General features: G+C 47.8%; 1 protein-coding gene across 2 annotated transcripts in view; it reads left to right on the plus strand.

Annotated features, from left to right (window-relative positions):
* The first annotated feature begins 249 nt into the window (after positions 1–249).
* Positions 250–18922, plus strand: part of HSPA12B (heat shock protein family A (Hsp70) member 12B) — a 188355-nt gene continuing 169682 nt past the window's right edge. The window contains exons 1-2 of one of the 2 annotated variants that reach the window (XM_063925359.1): positions 250–871; positions 15515–15560. In XM_063925359.1, the coding sequence (XP_063781429.1) occupies positions 15518–15560 (43 nt within the window). In that variant the 5' untranslated portion in view covers positions 250–871; positions 15515–15517. Of the gene's footprint in view, positions 872–9671; positions 9871–15514; positions 15561–18922 lie in introns of those variants that run through there. The other variant, XM_063925358.1, reaches the window with a different exon arrangement.

An 18922-nucleotide genomic window follows, 5' to 3' on the forward strand; every position in this document is an offset into this window, starting at 1 on the left:
GGTGAAGTTTTCGCACGGCGTACACAGGGCCGGATTAACAATGGGGCTGATGGAGCTGCAGCTCCAGGCCCACCCTCTAAAATAGGCCCACGGTATCTGCAAGTGTCTATGCTGCTGTAAACAGGATTTTTTTTCCTCCTGCTACTGCAGCGCCCCCTAGGGCCCGCCCCCTCCGGCAGCAACAACACCAGCCTCCTCTCCTCTCCAAACCCCCCACCCCCCCATGGCAGCGCCGGTCAGTGTCACATGCGGGGGACCTGTATCACACTGTATAGGCAAAGTTTTTTTCATGTTCTCGCCCGGGATCGTAGCTCCGCCCCCTCGCGGCATTAGGTCACGCCCCTTCACGGCATTATGCCCGCGATTTGATTGCCTGTGGGTGGTGGAGTCCAGCTGCTGGCAGGTCCCCAATGGCAGGAAGGGAGAAGGAGACAAATGAAGGAGCTTCATCAGCAGACTTCCCAGCAACAGCCCTGCTGCCAGGACAGGAACTGTATTCAGCAGTAGTGCAAACGAATTGTGGTTCTGTCTGTACTTTCACCCTCCTCATTTACTGCAAGCACAGTGGGCAAGACAGAACTCTGGTGACCAGGGCCGGATTGGTCATTAGTTCTACCAAGCAGAGGCCCAGTGGGCTGATTGGGGTGTGGTCCCGCCTATCATCTGTGGCCCCGCCCCCCCACGCATCACTAAATTAATGTACTTTGCCTTGTGCGCTGCGGCCACCGGCCACTAACAGGAGAACAGGTCCCGTCCCCACACCACCCGGCTGTCAGGAAGAGGAGGAGATCTGCGCGCCAAACTCCGTTGACGTTATTGTGCAGACCTCAGAGAAAGAGATAGTGCGGCCGCGGTGGATCCAGCAGGAGAGGTGAGTATGAGTCTTCTCTAATCTCTCTGACCTCTGCCTGCAAACAAAGTGCTCTTGTGATAGAACAGTTCTATCGGCACCCCCACCCGCAGTGTAATGTGAGTAACAGACGCCGCTGGGTGGTGTAATGTGAATAATGGACGCCTCAGTGCGTTGTAATGTGACGCCGGTGTACGCTGTAATATGAATAATGTGACACCGCTGTACTCTGTAATGTGAATAATGTGACGCTGCTGTCCAGTGTAATGTGAGTAACAGACGCTGCTGGGTGTTGTAATGTGAATGACAGTTGCCGCTGTGCGCTGTAATGTGAGTAACCGAAGTCGCTGTGCGCTGTAATGTGAATAATGCAAGTCGCTGTGCGGTGTAATGCGAGTAACGGGAGTCGCTGTGCGCTGTAATGTGAGTAACGGAAGTCGCTGTGCGGTGTAATGTGAGTAACTGAAGTCGCTGTGCGCTGTAATGTGAATAACGCAAGTCGCTGTGCGGTGTAATGCGAGTAACGGGAGTCGCTGTGCGCTGTAATGTGAGTAACGGAAGTCGCTGTGCGGTGTAATGCAAGTAACGGAAGTCGCTGTGCGCTGTAATGTGAATAACGCAAGTTGCTGTGCGCTGTAATGTGAGTAACGTAAATCGCTGTGCGGTGTAATGTGAGTAATGGAAGTCGCTGTGCGCTGTAATGTGAATAACGCAAGTCGCTGTGCGCTGTAATGTGAGTAACGGAAATCGCTGTGCGCTGTAATGTGAGTAACGGAAATCGATGTGCGGTGTAATGTGAGTACCGGAAGTCGCTGTGCACTGTAATGTGAGTAACAGAAGTCGCTGTGCGCTGTATTGTGAGTAACGGAAATCGTTGTGCGGTGTAATGTGAGTAACGGAAATCGCCGTGCGGTGCAATGTGAGTAATGTAAGTCGCTGTGCGGTGTAATGCGAGTAACGGGAGTCGCTGTGCGCTGTAATGTGAGTAACGGAAGTCGCTGTGCGGTGTAATGCAAGTAACGGAAGTTGCAGTGCGCTGTAATGTGAATAACGCAAGTTGCTGTGCGCTGTAATGTGAGTAACGGAAATCGCTGTGCGGTGTAATGTGAGTAACGGAAGTCACTGTGCGGTGTAATGTGAGTAACGGAAGTTGCAGTACGCTGTAATGTGAATAACGCAAGTCGCTGTGCGCTGTAATGTGAGTAACGTAAATCGCTGTGCGGTGTAATGTGAGTAACGGAAGTCGCTGTGCGCTGTAATGTGAGTAACAGAAGTCGCTGTGCGCTGTAATGTGAGTAACGGAAATCGCTGTGCGGTGTAATGTGAGTACCGGAAGTCGCTGTGCGCTGTAATGTGAGTAACAGAAGTCGCTGTGCGCTGTATTGTGAGTAACGGAAATCGTTGTGCGGTGTAATGTGAGTAACGGAAATCGCTGTGCGGTGTAATGTGAGTAACGGAAGTCGCTGTGCGCTGTAATGTGAGTAACAGAAGTCGCTGTGCGCTGTAATGTGAGTAACGGAAGTCGCTGTGCGGTGTAATGTGAGTAACGGAAGTCGCTGTGCGCTGTAATGTGAGTAACGGAAGTCACTGTGCGGTGTAATGTGAGTAACGGAAGTTGCAGTACGCTGTAATGTGAATAACGCAAGTCGCTGTGCGCTGTAATGTGAGTAACGTAAATCGCTGTGCGGTGTAATGTGAGTAACGGAAGTCGCTGTGCGCTGTAATGTGAGTAACAGAAGTCGCTGTGCGCTGTAACGTGAGTAACGGAAATCGCTGTGCGGTGTAATGTGAGTACCGGAAGTCGCTGTGCGCTGTAATGTGAGTAACAGAAGTCGCTGTGCGCTGTATTGTGAGTAACGGAAATCGTTGTGCGGTGTAATGTGAGTAACGGAAGTCGCTGTGCGCTGTAATGTGAGTAACAGAAGTCGCTGTGCGCTGTAATGTGAGTAACGGAAGTCGCTGTGCGGTGTAATGTGAGTAACGGAAGTCGCTGTGCGCTGTAATGTGAGTAACAGAAGTCGCTGTGCACTATAATGTGAGTAACGGAAGTCACTGTGCGGTGTAATGTGAGTAACGGAAGTCGGTGTGCACTGTCCTGTGAATAACGGAAGTCGCTGTGCGCTGTAATGTGAGTAACGGAAGTCGCTGTGCGCTGTAATATAAATAACGGAAGTCACTGTGCGGTGTAATGTGAGTAACGGAAGTCGCTGTGCGCTGTAATGTGAGTAACGGAAGTCGCTGTGCGGTGTAATGTGAGTAACGGAAGTCGCTGTGCGCTGTAATGTGAGTAACAGAAGTCGCTGTGCGCTGTTATGTGAGTAACGGAAATCGCTGTGCGGTGTAATGTGAGTAACGGAAGTCGGTGTGCGCTGTAATGTGAGTAACAGAAGTCATTGTGCGCTGTATTGTGAGTAACGGAAATCGTTGTGCGGTGTAATGTGAGTAACGGAAATCGCTGTGCGGTGTAATGTGAGTAACGGAAGTCGCTGTGCGCTGTAATGTGAGTAACGGAAGTCGCTGTGCGCTGTAATATAAATAACGGAAGTCACTGTGCGGTGTAATGTGAGTAACGGAAGTCGCTGTGCGCTGTAATGTGAGTAACGGAAGTCGCTGTGCGGTGTAATGTGAGTAACGGAAGTCGCTGTGCGCTGTAATGTGAGTAACGGAAGTCGCTGTGCACTATAATGTGGGTAACGGAAGTCACTGTGCGGTGTAATGTGAGTAACGGAAGTCGGTGTGCACTGTCCTGTGAATAACGGAAGTCGCTGTGCGCTGTAATGTGAGTAACGGAAGTCGCTGTGCGCTGTAATATAAATAACGGAAGTCACTGTGCGGTGTAATGTGAGTAACGGAAGTCGCAGTGCGCTGTAATGTGAGTAACGGAAGTCGCTGTGCACTGTAATGTGAGTAACGGGAGTCGCTGTCCGCTGTAATGTGAGTAACGGAAGTCACTGTGCGGTGTAATGCAAGTAACGGAAGTCGCTGTGCGCTGTAATGTGAGTAACGGAAATCGCTGTGCGGTGTAATGTGAGTAACGGAAGTCACTGTGCGGTGTAATGTGAGTAACGGAAGTCACTGTGCGGTGTAATGTGAGTAACGGAAATCGCTGTGCGGTGTAATGTGAGTAACGGAAGTCACTGTGCGGTGTAATGTGAGTAACGGAAGTTGCAGTACGCTGTAATGTGAATAACGCAAGTCGCTGTGCGCTGTAATGTGAGTAACGTAAATCGCTGTGCGGTGTAATGTGAGTAACGGAAGTCGCTGTGCGCTGTAATGTGAGTAACAGAAGTCGCTGTGCACTGTAATGTGAGTAACGGAAATCGCTGTGCGGTGTAATGTGAGTACCGGAAGTCGCTGTGCGGTGTAATGTGAGTACCGGAAGTCGCTGTGCGCTGTAATGTGAGTAACAGAAGTCGCTGTGCGCTGTATTGTGAGTAACGGAAATCGTTGTGCGGTGTAATGTGAGTAACGGAAATCGCTGTGCGGTGTAATGTGAGTAACGGAAGTCGCTGTGCGCTGTAATGTGAGTAACAGAAGTCGCTGTGCGCTGTAATGTGAGTAACGGAAGTCGCTGTGCGGTGTAATGTGAGTAACGGAAGTCGCTGTGCGCTGTAATGTGAGTAACGGAAGTCGCTGTGCACTATAATGTGAGTAACGGAAGTCACTGTGCGGTGTAATGTGAGTAACGGAAGTCGGTGTGCACTGTCCTGTGAATAACGGAAGTCGCTGTGCGCTGTAATGTGAGTAACGGAAGTCGCTGTGCGCTGTAATATAAATAACGGAAGTCACTGTGCGGTGTAATGTGAGTAACGGAAGTCGCTGTGCGCTGTAATGTGAGTAACGGAAGTCGCTGTGCGGTGTAATGTGAGTAACGGAAGTCGCTGTGCGCTGTAATGTGAGTAACAGAAGTCGCTGTGCGCTGTAATGTGAGTAACGGAAATCGCTGTGCGGTGTAATGTGAGTAACGGAAGTCGGTGTGCGCTGTAATGTGAGTAACAGAAGTCACTGTGCGCTGTATTGTGAGTAACGGAAATCGTTGTGCGGTGTAATGTGAGTAACGGAAATCGCTGTGCGGTGTAATGTGAGTAACGGAAGTCGCTGTGCACTGTAATGTGAGTAACGGAAGTCGCTGTGCGCTGTAATATAAATAGCGGAAGTCACTGTGCAGTGTAATGTGAGTAACGGAAGTCGCTGTGCGCTGTAATGTGAGTAACGGAAGTCGCTGTGCGGTGTTATGTGAGTAACGGAAGTCGCTGTGCGCTGTAATGTGAGTAACGGAAGTCGCTGTGCACTATAATGTGAGTAACGGAAGTCACTGTGCGGTGTAATGTGAGTAACGGAAGTCGGTGTGCACTGTCCTGTGAATAACGGAAGTCGCTGTGCGCTGTAATGTGAGTAACGGAAGTCGCTGTGCGCTGTAATATAAATAACGGAAGTCACTGTGCGGTGTAATGTGAGTAACGAAAGTCGCTGTGCACTGTCCTGTGAATAACGGAAGTCGCTGTGCGCTGTAATGTGAGTAACGGAAGTCGCTGTGCGCTGTAATATAAATAACGGAAGTCGCAGTGCGCTGTAATGTGAGTAACGAAAGTCGCTGTGCACTGTAATGTGAGTAACGGAAGTCGCTGTGCACTGTAATGTGAGTAACGGAAGTCACTGTGTGGTGTAATGTGAGTAACGGAAGTCGTGTGCGCTGTCCTGTGAATAACGGGAGTCGCTGTGCGCTGTAATGTGAGTAACGGAAGTCGCTGTGCGCTGTAATGTGAGTAATGGAAGTCGCTGTGCGCTGTAATGTGAGTAACGGAAGTCACTGTGCGGTGTAATGTGAGTAACGGAGGTCGCTGTGCTCTCTAATGTGAGTAATGGAAGTCGCTGTGCGGTGTAATGTGAGTAACGAAAGTAGCTGTGTGCTTTAGTGTGACACCACCGTGCGCTATAATGTGAATAATGTGCCGCCGCTATGCGGTGTAATGTGAGTAACGGACGCTGCCATGCGCTGTAATGTGAATAATTGATGTGTCAGTGCAGTTTAATGTGAATAATGGACGCCGCTGTGCATTGTAATGTGATGATTGGACGCCGCTGGGCGGTGTAATGTGAATAACGGATGTTGGGGGTCATTCCAAGTTGATCGCTCGCTGGCTAGTTTTAGCAGCCGTGCAAACGCTATGCCGCCGCCCACTGGGGAGTGTATTTTAGCTTAGCAGAAGTGCGAACGCATGTGCAGCCGAGCTCTGCAAAAACAGTTGTGCAGTTTCAGAGTAGCTCTGAACCTACTCAGAACTTGCAATCACTTCAGCCTGTTCGTGTCCGGATTTAACGTCATACACCCGCCCATCGAACGCCCAGCCACGCCTGCGTTTTTTCAGACACGCCTGCGTTTTTGCAAACACTCCCTGAAAATGGTCAGTTGACACCCAGTAACGCCCCCTTCCTGTCAATCTTCTTGCGGCCGTCAGTGCGATGAAAAACTTTGCTAGAACCTGAGCACAATCACAACGGGCTTTGTACCCGTACGTCGCGAGTGTGCATTGCAGCCCATACGCGTGCGCAGAAATGCAGTTTTTTCACCTGATCGCTGCGCTGCGAAAATCGATCAATTCGGAATGACCCCCTATGTGCTTGCAATACTGACTATGGCCCTCATTCCGAGTTGTTCGCTCGCAAGCCGATTTTAGCAGCATTGCACACGCTAAGCCGCCGCCTACTGGGAGTGAATCTTAGCTTCTTAAAATTGCGAACGAAAGATTCTCAATATTGCGATTACAAACTTCTTAGCAGTTTCAGAGTAGCTTCAGACTTACTCGGCATCTGCGATCAGTTCAGTGCTTGTCGTTCCTGGTTTGACTTCACAAACACACCCAGCGTTCGCCCAGACACTCCCCCGTTTCTCCAGCCACTCTCGCGTTTTTTCCGGAAACGGTAGCGTTTTTTCCCACATGCCCTTAAAACGGCCTGTTTCCGCCCAGAAACACCCATTTCCTGTCAATCACACTACGATCGCCGGAGCGAAGAAAAAGCCGTGAGTAAAAATACTATCTTCATTGTAAAATTACTTGGCGCAGTCGCAGTGCGGACATTACGCATGCGCACTAAGCGGAAATTCACTGCGATGCGAAGAAATTTACCAAGCGAACGACTCGGAATGAGGGCCTAGGTGCGATTTTGGCTAAGTGTCAATTTTAACTATCTCTTCTATAGAGATAGTCAAAATTGACTTGCCTGCACAGTCTATCTATTCTTGTGATGCCGACCACGCGGGACCGCGCATCGGCATCGCAAGGTGACTTTCACCTTGCGATCTGCACTAACTTTTCTTACGATTTTGACTTTATAGTCAAAATCATAAGAAAAAATCTCACCGTGTGTGCACACCATAACACTTCCTGCTTTGCCTTATTACCGAGGTGAAGCAGGAAGGGACATCAGCAAGATGTATTAACACCTTGTCTGTCGAAGCGCTCCCCCCTCAGGCGATGCCCTCCTGAGCTTACAGAGCGTCAGCTCAATGCTGATGCACTGTCTCCCCCTGCCCGGCCGGCTCCACTGTGCATGTGCGGGATGTCATACTCACGCGAGATCCCCTACGCAGTCCAGAGCCGGCGCCTGCCACAGCCAGGGATAGCTCTGTCCCTGCTGTGGTGTATGGACATCGCCACCTGCAGCTGTCGAAACTGACAGCTGCAGGTGTCAGAACGGTCAGCAATGCTGACTGTTCATACATTGCCCCCTCATATCGGTGTGCTATCTGTAATAGTGCCCATACACTTGTGCGATGCCCCGCCACGTGAAATCGCGGGGCATCGTACCGGCAGTTCAGGTGCAATGAAATCGCACCTGAACTGCCAAAGTGATTACCATGCGATAATGCGATAGATTGAATGGTAATCACATGATGGGCACGTCACACTCCCGGCGTGTGCCAATCACGCATCGCGGTGCGATATATCGCATGTGTTTTTAAAAACACATGCGATCGCACTGCGATTCGATAAATATTAAGTGCAGCACATACTATCATGAGACGCGATATTCGACCGGCGTGCCCACGCATGGGTGTGGTATGGAAGGTAGATAGTAACTACTATTGGTCGACAGGGTCTCTAGGTCGACAGGTCAAAGGTGGACATGAGTTTTTTATGGGGGGTTTTGGTGTAATTTTCTTCGTATAGTGACCGGGAACCCCAATTAGTGCACCGTGTCCCCTTACGAAGCTCGCCATGCTTCGGGCAAGGTGCCTTGCTCCGCTATCGCTTCGCTCGGCACAGGTTACCGTTAAAATCGTAGTCCACGTGGAGCTTAAGTATGAAAAGGTTAAAAAAAAGACAAAAAAGCTAGAATCACATAATTTGGGCCTTGTTTTGTTCCCAGAGTATTACTAACCTCAATAACATTAATTTTATTTAATAAACCATAGTTTGTGTTTTTTGTGTTTTTGTTTAGCAAAGAGGAGAGATAGATTGCAGTGGGTAAAAGAAGGTGGGTAGCTATGCCCTCCTTGGTGCTAGTCACACCTCACGGCACAGACCACACCCCCATATCAGTAGTCACACCCCCTGCGGCAGCCCCCAATAGGCCCTTTATAAATTTCAGCTCCAGGCCCACCAGGACCTTAATCTGGCACTGGGCGTACACATGCATACGCACACTTACACGGGGCGGGTTTTCACTCTATGGGTGGCGGCTATCCGATCGCAGACTTCTGCCAAATCGCAGAGAAGCGTTCAGGGCTGAATTAGGCCCCATGACCGTTGCGGCAAATTCATTTTTAAACTGATGCTATTAAAAACTATGTTTTACATCCATCAATTTGGGGGCGATGTAAGTGACAACTCGGGACCAGTTCTGCACATGTTGGTACAATGGGCGGGATGTACTAAGCGGAAAATGCAGTAAACTCCCTGTTTACCGCATTTTGCTGATGTACCATCCCCCGGCCGGCAGGACAGCGCCGCGGCGGGGTACGCCAGTTTTAGCTGGCGTACGTCCATAGAAGCCTATGGGCTTCTCTCCGCGGCGCTGTGTGAGGGATCCCTCCCAGCATGCCCTGCGGCCGCCCCCGTCACCCCGCGCATGCGCAGACTGACTTCTGGGGCCGAATCCCGGAAGTCAGGCTGCCGCTGCGCATCGCGGAGGACAGCTCTTATCGGAAGAGCTGTCCTCCGCAATGCTGATCGCATATGTTAGTACATATGCGATCAGCATCGTGGCGCAGGGCGGCGATGTACACTAGTACATCCCGCCCTTTATCTCCATCCACTTTATCTCTCCCCAAGGCTTAGTACATAGACCCCACAACCTGTAACATCGCAGATCGGCTGGTACATTATCTCTCTCCACTTTATCGCTTTGATAAATCTATCCCAGTATTGGCTGTATTAATGTTTGTGGGCTGTCTCTTACCTGGGGACCTGCGCTATTTCATTTCGTAAGCCGCAGACGCCAATCTCTGAGAGATAAATGAGAGAGAGATAACGACGAACGAGAGGAAGAAATAGACGAGTGAATGAGCGGAGGACAGGGAGATGCAGAACCGGGGGATAAAGATGAAATAAAGAGGAGGAAGCCGGGGCGGAAAGGCGACTGCGGAGAGGAAGCATACACAAGGGTGAGGAAGCCCAGGCAGGAAGTAATGATAGAAGCACAACCCAAAATAGTCTGATAGAACCACTGTAATACAAAAGATACAAAACAAAGTGAAAAGTAAATGAGAGCTGGTTTAGGGAAAGCCAGAAATTCCAGAACAGACCCGCTAGCTGCTAATGTTCCCCTCCCCTGAGAGTCCTGACCCTGCCTCCTCCTCTCATCCATCTGGGATGGCAATTTAAACCATGGCTGGGCTGGGAGTGACTGGGCTGCCCAGAGGAAGCAGGGAAGGAAGGCTCAGGCAGCTGGAGAGAGGCACATAGGCTGGGAGAGGAAAGGAGACCTCCTGAAGACAACTGGCTGGGAAGCAGCTGTGGTGCTGCATCTACTCTGCAAGAAGCTGCCCCTGATCCATCAGCGCCCCATATAACAAGGTACCGTCATCTCATCTGGGCTCTAATAACTCTTACACTGAGCCTCAGCCATTCCTTACAGTACAACCGGCGGCTACTTCTCAGCCATGTAGCCAGCACTGGGATGTACAGTATTCCTGTACTGGAGAACAAAGCATTGTGCTATGCAGGACCCTTCTCCTCACAGCTGGGGGACGTCTACCTGCACCTCCAGCAGCAGCTCTCACCCTCACATCTCTTTGTCTTGTGCTGGAGTGTTATTCTCTCTACCCAGCATACAACAGGGGCTGAATGTCCGAATCCAGGTATAAATGACTTGTTAGTGAGGAGGTGCAGAGAGTCTGAGGGGTCACCAGCTGCAGATGTGGCTGGCATAATAAGTTGAATGGGGCAACTTTTATGCAAAAATAGCACAGCCGCTACAGTGATTTCAAATTATTATTATTTTTATTATTATTAGGCACTGCTGCAGGATTTATATATTATTATTATTATTATTATTATTATTATTAGTCGCTGCTGCAGGAATTATATAAAATTATTATTATTATTATTATTATTATTATTATTATTATTATTATTATTATTAGTCACTGCTGCAGGAATTATATAACATTATTTCTATTATTATTATTATTATTATTATTATTATTATTATTATTAGTCGCTGCTGCAGGAATTATATAAACTAATAATAATAATAATAATTATTATTATTATTATTATTATTATTATTATTATTAGTCACTGCTGCAGGAATTATATGAAATTATTTCAATTTTTAATAATAATAATAATAATAATAAAAATCATGGCTGCTAGAATTATATAACATTATAATTAGTATTATTACTACTACTACTACTACCTTTTTATTGATTTATTATTATTATTATTATTATTATTATTATTATTATTCACAGCTGCTAGAATTATATAATAAAATTATCTATTTTATAATTATTTTTTGGATTATTAAAATCCACTGCTCCTAGAATTATATAAATAAAATTATTATTATTATTATTATTATTATTATTATTATTAATAATAATGATAATAATGATAATGATAATAATAATAATAATAATAATATAATTAGAATATGAATAATATTGGGCAAATTAAAATAAAATATCTTTAAATTATCGCCAAGCTCTAGTCTCTCTCAGTCCTTGCTCTATAAATCTCACTTATTGCCCAGGTTTGGGTGCATCTCTGCTTCTAATCACAGAAATAATCCAACTGTTCATTCCATCCAGACCGCAGTCTGTGATAGCTGATTAGGTTATGACTGGTGGCAGTATCGGCCGGGCAGTGGTTGGATGAGGGGTGCTACAGGAGTTCCCTAGGGAAGCAGTCAGGGGGATCCGCTGAGGAATTTTGAGAGCCTGAAAGATTTTAGTTCATGGTTCGTTATGTTCAGTGATTATAAGAAAATGAAATAAATATTCACCCCTGCCTACGATGAAAGCCAACCCTAAACCTGGTGCAGATGCTGATCTGGATGGGGGAGTGGATGGAGTACATTTCATAATAAGAACATAGGGGAAGACAACTCCAAAAGCTGGGACTTGGAAACAAATTGTGCTGTTTACAGAAGAAGCAGCCTCTGATTTTGTTCAAAACAAAAAAAAAATCATCTGGGAAGTTGCAAACCACCATCTGTATTCCAGCAAAATCGCAGCAAACCACCAGGAAAGTGGCTATGCCGACATGGGTCGCAGTAAGTCGCCGTCACAATTGTTTCCGCGTTTTGTATGCAAATCACTGGGGGTAATAAGCACAAAGTTAACAAGTCACCACAAAGCATGCCACCACAAATCGCCGGACAATGGAGGTGACTCTAGCCGGTGACATAGCTGCACAGGTCCTGTGCCTCACCCCTCTGTCTACAATAGGCCCATCGTACTATTCCTCCAATCCCCTGCGGACAATCAGGGTCTCCGCAACTCTTGATTGGCTGAAACTTATCTTGGCGATAAGACAAAGCCCTGATTCAGAAGGCGGGTGCAGTTTACATTCGGTCGCAAATGGCTGATGCATGCGTCTTAGCCGCATGGCACGTGTGTGTGTGTGTGTGTGTGTGTGTGTGTGTGTGTGTGTGTGTGTGTGTGTGTGTGTGACACTGTTGCGACAGCGGTTGTAGTGTGTTGTCATCCACAGTTTGATTAAAAATCTAGAGGCGTTTGTTGATGGTTACGGGGAGTGTTGTTGACTGCCTATGGATGAAGTTTAACCGGCCCGGACACCTTGGTTGTGGAACCTTCATTACAAAAGATGCCACCTGCAGCATTTGCGTAACTTGTCTGACCCGCTGCCACTGAAGACGCTGCCACGGAAGACGCTGCCCACCCCTTTGTCAGGCTCCATAATTAGCTGCCTGGGTTAGCCTTTATTACATTCAGCGATTTAGAGGGGAAAATTGATGGAAATCTGCCGCAATTTAACACAAGGATGGGCGTGACATCATAAGGCGCAATGTGCTCTGCGGCCTTGCGTCATTACTGTCTCTCTACGTACCCAGCGATGAACATACTAACATCAATTAGCCACTACTAATAAATGATATATAATTAGGTTATTATGACACATAAGTTCCCGGTATGTAGGATACACTGTTCTGCGTAGATGTTGGATTGGACTCTCCCAGTGATGATACACTCGTTGTGTCCACTCAGCGTAGTGATAATCTCAATGTCGCAGGTAAATCACTAAGGGGCCGATTGATCATTAAATATTTGCGGTTATTCCAGATGTTTTTTGGGGGGAGCTAACCACAAATATTTTGTATCGCACAAATATATTATTGAAGGGATCTCTGGATTCCCAACTGCAGACGCAACCCCCATATGTTGGCCCCCCACAGCTAGCGCCATCTGAAGATGGCGTTAGCCCATTTTAGCTTATGTATCGCATAGTTAGCCGGCAGACGGTTCCTCCAGAGCCCTACCCGGCAATGCTAGCCGTGCAGGCGCAGATGCCTCGCCACCATGCTGAACACATCAGAGTCCCTGTAGATTGATACATCCCATCGTAAGTTTTGCATCCTGCAATGAGATTAGATGCTAATAACGCGGCTAGATCACAACACACACTGAATTCTGAGGATGATACTGCACTTCCATCCGATGGGACCCGTCTGCAGCTTCTGATCTGTAGACTGCCCAGTGACACAGGGGTAGAGTGGAGAAAGGGACCAGTGGAGAAGTTGCCCATGGCAACCAATCAGCTGCTACCTGTTACGTTATAGAATGCATTTGATAAATGCTACCTCAAAGCTTATTGGTTGCTATGGGCAACTTCTCCTCTTCTCCTGGTCACATTTCTCCACTTTTATCACTGCCTGATACATCAACCCCTCAGTCCTCTCCCCCCATTTCCCACGGCAAAGCAGCCCTCCTAGGTTTCTATGCAGTCAGATTTACCTAGCTCTGGAATACAAAGCACTGGGCCCATTAGCTAGCGCCACCTACAGATGGAGTTCTATAGTAGCCTATGGACTACTCTATCTGGGATTTTTCCATAGAGAGGGATCCTCGGTATCCCTCTCTGTGTACCCTTACTGACACATGCACCAGAAGACGGCCGCACGTGCGCCGCTTGCACCGAGGACCCGAACCAGACAGCAGTGTGATAGCGTAACACTACCGCTCTGTCTCCAGCTAATAACGGAGCCCGTCTCCCGCCAGGAGCAAGATGGAACATTTGTGTGAAAATCTTCATTTTCACAATATGAATTTTCACAAAGAATATTTATCACAGGCGCATTCAAAACACGGAGCGTGATAAATATGCCCCAAAGTCCGTCAGTCAGTATTTTCCCTGCATGCGAGTAAACAAATGGATGTTTGTACCCCTTGCAATCCAACGTGGTTGGATTTCAGTGGGAAGGACCGCATTAGGCGCTGTCCGGTGTGCACTGACTGTACGGCGGGGAACTATTTATCACTCTGCAAGGCACAGGGACTACTTATGACTGCGGGGCACAGGGACTACTTATGACTGCGAGGCACAGGGATTACTTATGACTGCGAGGCACAGGGATTACTTATGACTTTGTGAAGCACAGGGACTACATATGACTACGAGGCACAGGGATTACTTATGACTTTGTGAAGCACAGGGACTACATATGATTACGAGGCACAGGGACTACATATGACTCTGGGAGGCACAGGGACTACTTATGACTGCGAGGCACAGGGGATACTTATGACTGCGAGGCGCAGGGATTACTTATGACTTTGTGAAGCACAGGGACTACATATGATTACGAGGCACAGGGACTACATATGACTCTGGGAGGCACAGGGACTACTTATGACTCTGGGAGGCACAGGGATTACTTATGACTGCGAGGCACAGGGACTACATATGACTGGGAGGCAGTGACAAATGCAGGATTTGCATGGGGGGGGTTTCCAGAACTGGGCGGAGCCAATCACGGGGTTGGGGACTGAGGTGACCCAGTATATGCTGGGTCCATAAAACTAGTGTGTCTGTGTGTGTGTGTGTGTGTGTGTGTGTGTGTGTGTGTGTGTATATATATATATATATACACACATATATCTACACACACACATATATATATATATATATATATATATATATAGGTAGTGAAGAAAATAAGCGCTGTTGAGTGTAGTGACAAATATAACATAAATACTCGGGTGGATTAAGAAAATAATATGGCCTTGGACACTTATCTGGTAAGTAAGAACTTCCAGTCGATGTTCATCATTTTAGGATTAGCATGTAAAAAGAAGAAACAGCAAAACATAAGTGTGTATCGTTCATAAATTAAAATGATGCCATTCACAATATAAGGCACGAGTTTAGGGAACTGGCTTATTCCCAATAAAATGTAATCTGTAACTTCACAACATAAAATACAGATTTAATGAACAATCACATAAAAACGGCTAGACAACACACGTACAAGATTTAAAATCATAAAAGCTTATCTGTCCATTAAGGGAATAGGGAGGTCAGCAACAAACTATCCCAGCGGCACAAGATAGCCAAAGGTTATGCGTACAGGATAAAAAAGTTCAAACGCTTATCTGTCCATCAAGGGGAGTTTCAGCAGCAAACAGTCCGAACGCGTTTCGTCCTTCAAGGTGTGGACTTCTGTGTACTATAATTAAAATAAAGTAAACTTTTATTGCACTTGCAAGTGCCACCAGGAAGACAGCAGGCTGCAGAGGACGCTAGACAGTCATTAATAATACTCATGCAGCTAAAAAAAAAAAAATATTTTTTTTTTTTTAAGTGGAGGGGGGTTTCTGGGTACTCGGAAACCCCCCCTGGGTGCGCCACTGGGAGGCACAGGGACTACTTATGACTCTGTGAAGCACAGGGACTATTTATGACTGCGAGGCACAGGGATTACTTATGACTCTGTGAAGCACAGAGACTACATATCACTGCGAGGCACAGGGACTACATATGACTCTGGGAAGGCACAGGGATTACTTATGACTGCGAGGCACAGGGATTACCTATGACAGCGAGGCACAGGGATTACTTATGACTGCGAGGCACAGAGATTACTTATGACTGCGAGGCACAGGGATTACCTATGACTGTGAGGCACAGGGATTACGTGTTGCTCTGTAAGCATTTATCTTTGTAACCTTGCTGTTTATGTTTCTGCTTTCAGGACATGACAACGTTACTAGACAACAGGATGGGGACCCTGCAGCTCGGTGAGTGTGCGTTCTATCACTGTAATAATAGTAGTAATGACCCATCAATCAGCACAGGCAGCATGAGGCTCCACACGGCTCAGACAGGAGTATTATATGTATAGTGCCATGGAGGTATGGAGCTGACGGTGGCAGGATCTGGTTACCAGGACGCCACACGGCTCAGACAGGAGTAGTTTATGTATAATGTCATGGAGGTATGGAGCTGACGGTGGCAGGATCTGGTTACCATGACACCACACGGCTCAGACAGGAGTAGTATATGTATAATGCCATGGAGGTATGGAGCTGACGGTGGCAGGATCTGGTTACCAGGATGCCACACGGCTCAGACAGGAGTAGTATATGTATAATGCCATGGAGGTATGGAGCTGACGGTGGCAGGATCTGGTTACCAGGATGCCACACGGCTCAGACAGGAGTAGTATATGTATAATGTCATGGAGGTATGGAGCTGACGGTGGCAGGATCTGGTTGCCAGGATGCCACACGGCTCAGACAGGAGTATTATATGTTTAATGCCATGGAGGTATGGAGCTGACGGTGGCAGGATCTGGTTACCATGACACCACATGGCTCAGACAGGAGTATTATATGTATAATGCCATGGAGGTATGGAGCTGACGGTGGCAGGATCTGGTTGCCAGGATGCCACACGGCTCAGACAGGAGTATTATATGTTTAATGCCATGGAGGTATGGAGCTGACGGTGGCAGGATCTGGTTACAAGGATACCACATGGCTCAGACAGGAGTATTATATGTATAATGTCATGGAGGTATGGAGCTGACGGTGGTAGGATCTGGTTACCATGACACCACACGGCTCAGACAGGAGTATTATATGTATAATGTCATGGAGGTATGGAGCTGACGGTGGCAGGATCTGGTTACCATGACACCACATGGCTCAGACAGGAGTATTATATGTATAATGTCATGGAGGTATGGAGCTGACGGTGGTAGGATCTGGTTACCATGACACCACACGGCTCAGACAGGAGTATTATATGTATAATGTCATGGAGGTATGGAGCTGACGGTGGCAGGATCTGGTTACCATGACACCACACGGCTCAGACAGGAGTATTATATGTATAATGTCATGGAGGTATGGAGCTGACGGTGGTAGGATCTGGTTACCATGACACCACACGGCTCAGACAGGAGTATTATATGTATAATGCCATGGAGGTATGGAGCTGACGGTGGCAGGATCTGGTTACCATGACACCACACGGCTCATACAGGAGTAGTATATGTATAATGCCATGGAGGTATGGAGCTGACGGTGGCAGGATCTGGTTACCATGACACCACACGGCTCAGACAGGAGTATTATATGTATAATGCCATGGAGGTATGGAGCTGACGGTGGCAGGATCTGGTTACCAGGATGCCACACGGCTCAGAGAGGAGTAGTATATGTATAATGCCATGGAGGTATGGAGCTGACGGTGGCAGGATCTGGTTACCATGACACCACACGGCTCAGACAGGAGTATTATATGTATAATGTCATGGAGGTATGGAGCTGACGGTGGCAGGATCTGGTTACCATGACACCACACGGCTCAGACAGGGGTAGTATATGTATAATGTCATGGAGGTATGGAGCTGACGGTGGCAGGATCTGGTTACCATGATACCACACGGCTCAGACAGGAGTAGTATATGTATAATGCCATGGAGGTATGGAGCTGACGGTGGCAGGATCTGGTTACCAGGATACCACACAGCTCAGACAGGAGTAGTTTATGTATAATGCCATGGAGGTATGGAGCTGACGGTGGTAGGATCTGGTTACCAGGACGCCACACGGCTCAGACAGGAGTATTATATGTATAATGTCATGGAGGTATGGAGCTGACGGTGGCAGGATCTGGTTACCAGGACGCCACACGGCTCAGACAGGAGTAGTTTATGTATAATGCCATGGAGGTATGGAGCTGACGGTGGTAGGATCTGGATACCAGGACGCCACACGGCTCAGACAGGAGTATTATATGTATAATGCCATGGAGGTATGGAGCTGATGGTGGCAGGATCTGGTTACCATGACACCACACGGCTCAGACAGGGGTAGTATATGTATAATGCCATGGAGGTATGGAGCTGACGGTGGCAGGATCTGGTTACCAGGATGCCACACGGCTCAGACAGGAGTAGTATATGTATAATGTCATGGAGGTATGGAGCTGACGGTGGCAGGATCTGGTTGCCAGGATGCCACACGGCTCAGACAGGAGTATTATATGTTTAATGCCATGGAGGTATGGAGCTGACGGTGGCAGGATCTGGTTACAAGGATACCACATGGCTCAGACAGGAGTATTATATGTATAATGCCATGGAGGTATGGAGCTGACGGTGGCAGGATCTGGTTACCATGACACCACACGGCTCATACAGGAGTAGTATATGTATAATGCCATGGAGGTATGGAGCTGACGGTGGCAGGATCTGGTTACCATGACACCACACGGCTCAGACAGGAGTATTATATGTATAATGCCTTGGAGGTATGGAGCTGACGGTGGCAGGATCTGGTTACCAGGACGCCACATGGCTCAGACAGGGGTAGTATATGTATAATGCCATGGAGGTATGGAGCTGACGGTGGCAGGATCTGGTTACCATGACACCACACGGCTCAGACAGGAGTATTATATGTATAATGTCATGGAGGTATGGAGCTGACGGTGGCAGGATCTGGTTACCATGACACCACACGGCTCAGACAGGGGTAGTATATGTATAATGTCATGGAGGTATGGAGCTGACGGTGGCAGGATCTGGTTACCATGATACCACACGGCTCAGACAGGAGTAGTATATGTATAATGCCATGGAGGTATGGAGCTGACGGTGGCAGGATCTGGTTACCAGGATACCACACAGCTCAGACAGGAGTAGTTTATGTATAATGCCATGGAGGTATGGAGCTGACGGTGGTAGGATCTGGTTACCAGGACGCCACACGGCTCAGACAGGAGTATTATATGTATAATGTCATGGAGGTATGGAGCTGACGGTGGCAGGATCTGGTTACCAGGATACCACACAGCTCAGACAGGAGTAGTTTATGTATAATGCCATGGAGGTATGGAGCTGACGGTGGTAGGATCTGGTTACCAGGACGCCACACGGCTCAGACAGGAGTATTATATGTATAATGTCATGGAGGTATGGAGCTGACGGTGGCAGGATCTGGTTACCAGGACGCCACACGGCTCAGACAGGAGTAGTTTATGTATAATGCCATGGAGGTATGGAGCTGACGGTGGCAGGATCTGGTTACCAGGACGCCACACGGCTCAGACAGGAGTAGTTTATGTATAATGCCATGGAGGTATGGAGCTG

Source organism: Pseudophryne corroboree, chromosome 1 (genome assembly GCF_028390025.1).
Source record: "Pseudophryne corroboree isolate aPseCor3 chromosome 1, aPseCor3.hap2, whole genome shotgun sequence".
NCBI lineage: Eukaryota > Metazoa > Chordata > Amphibia > Anura > Myobatrachidae > Pseudophryne > Pseudophryne corroboree.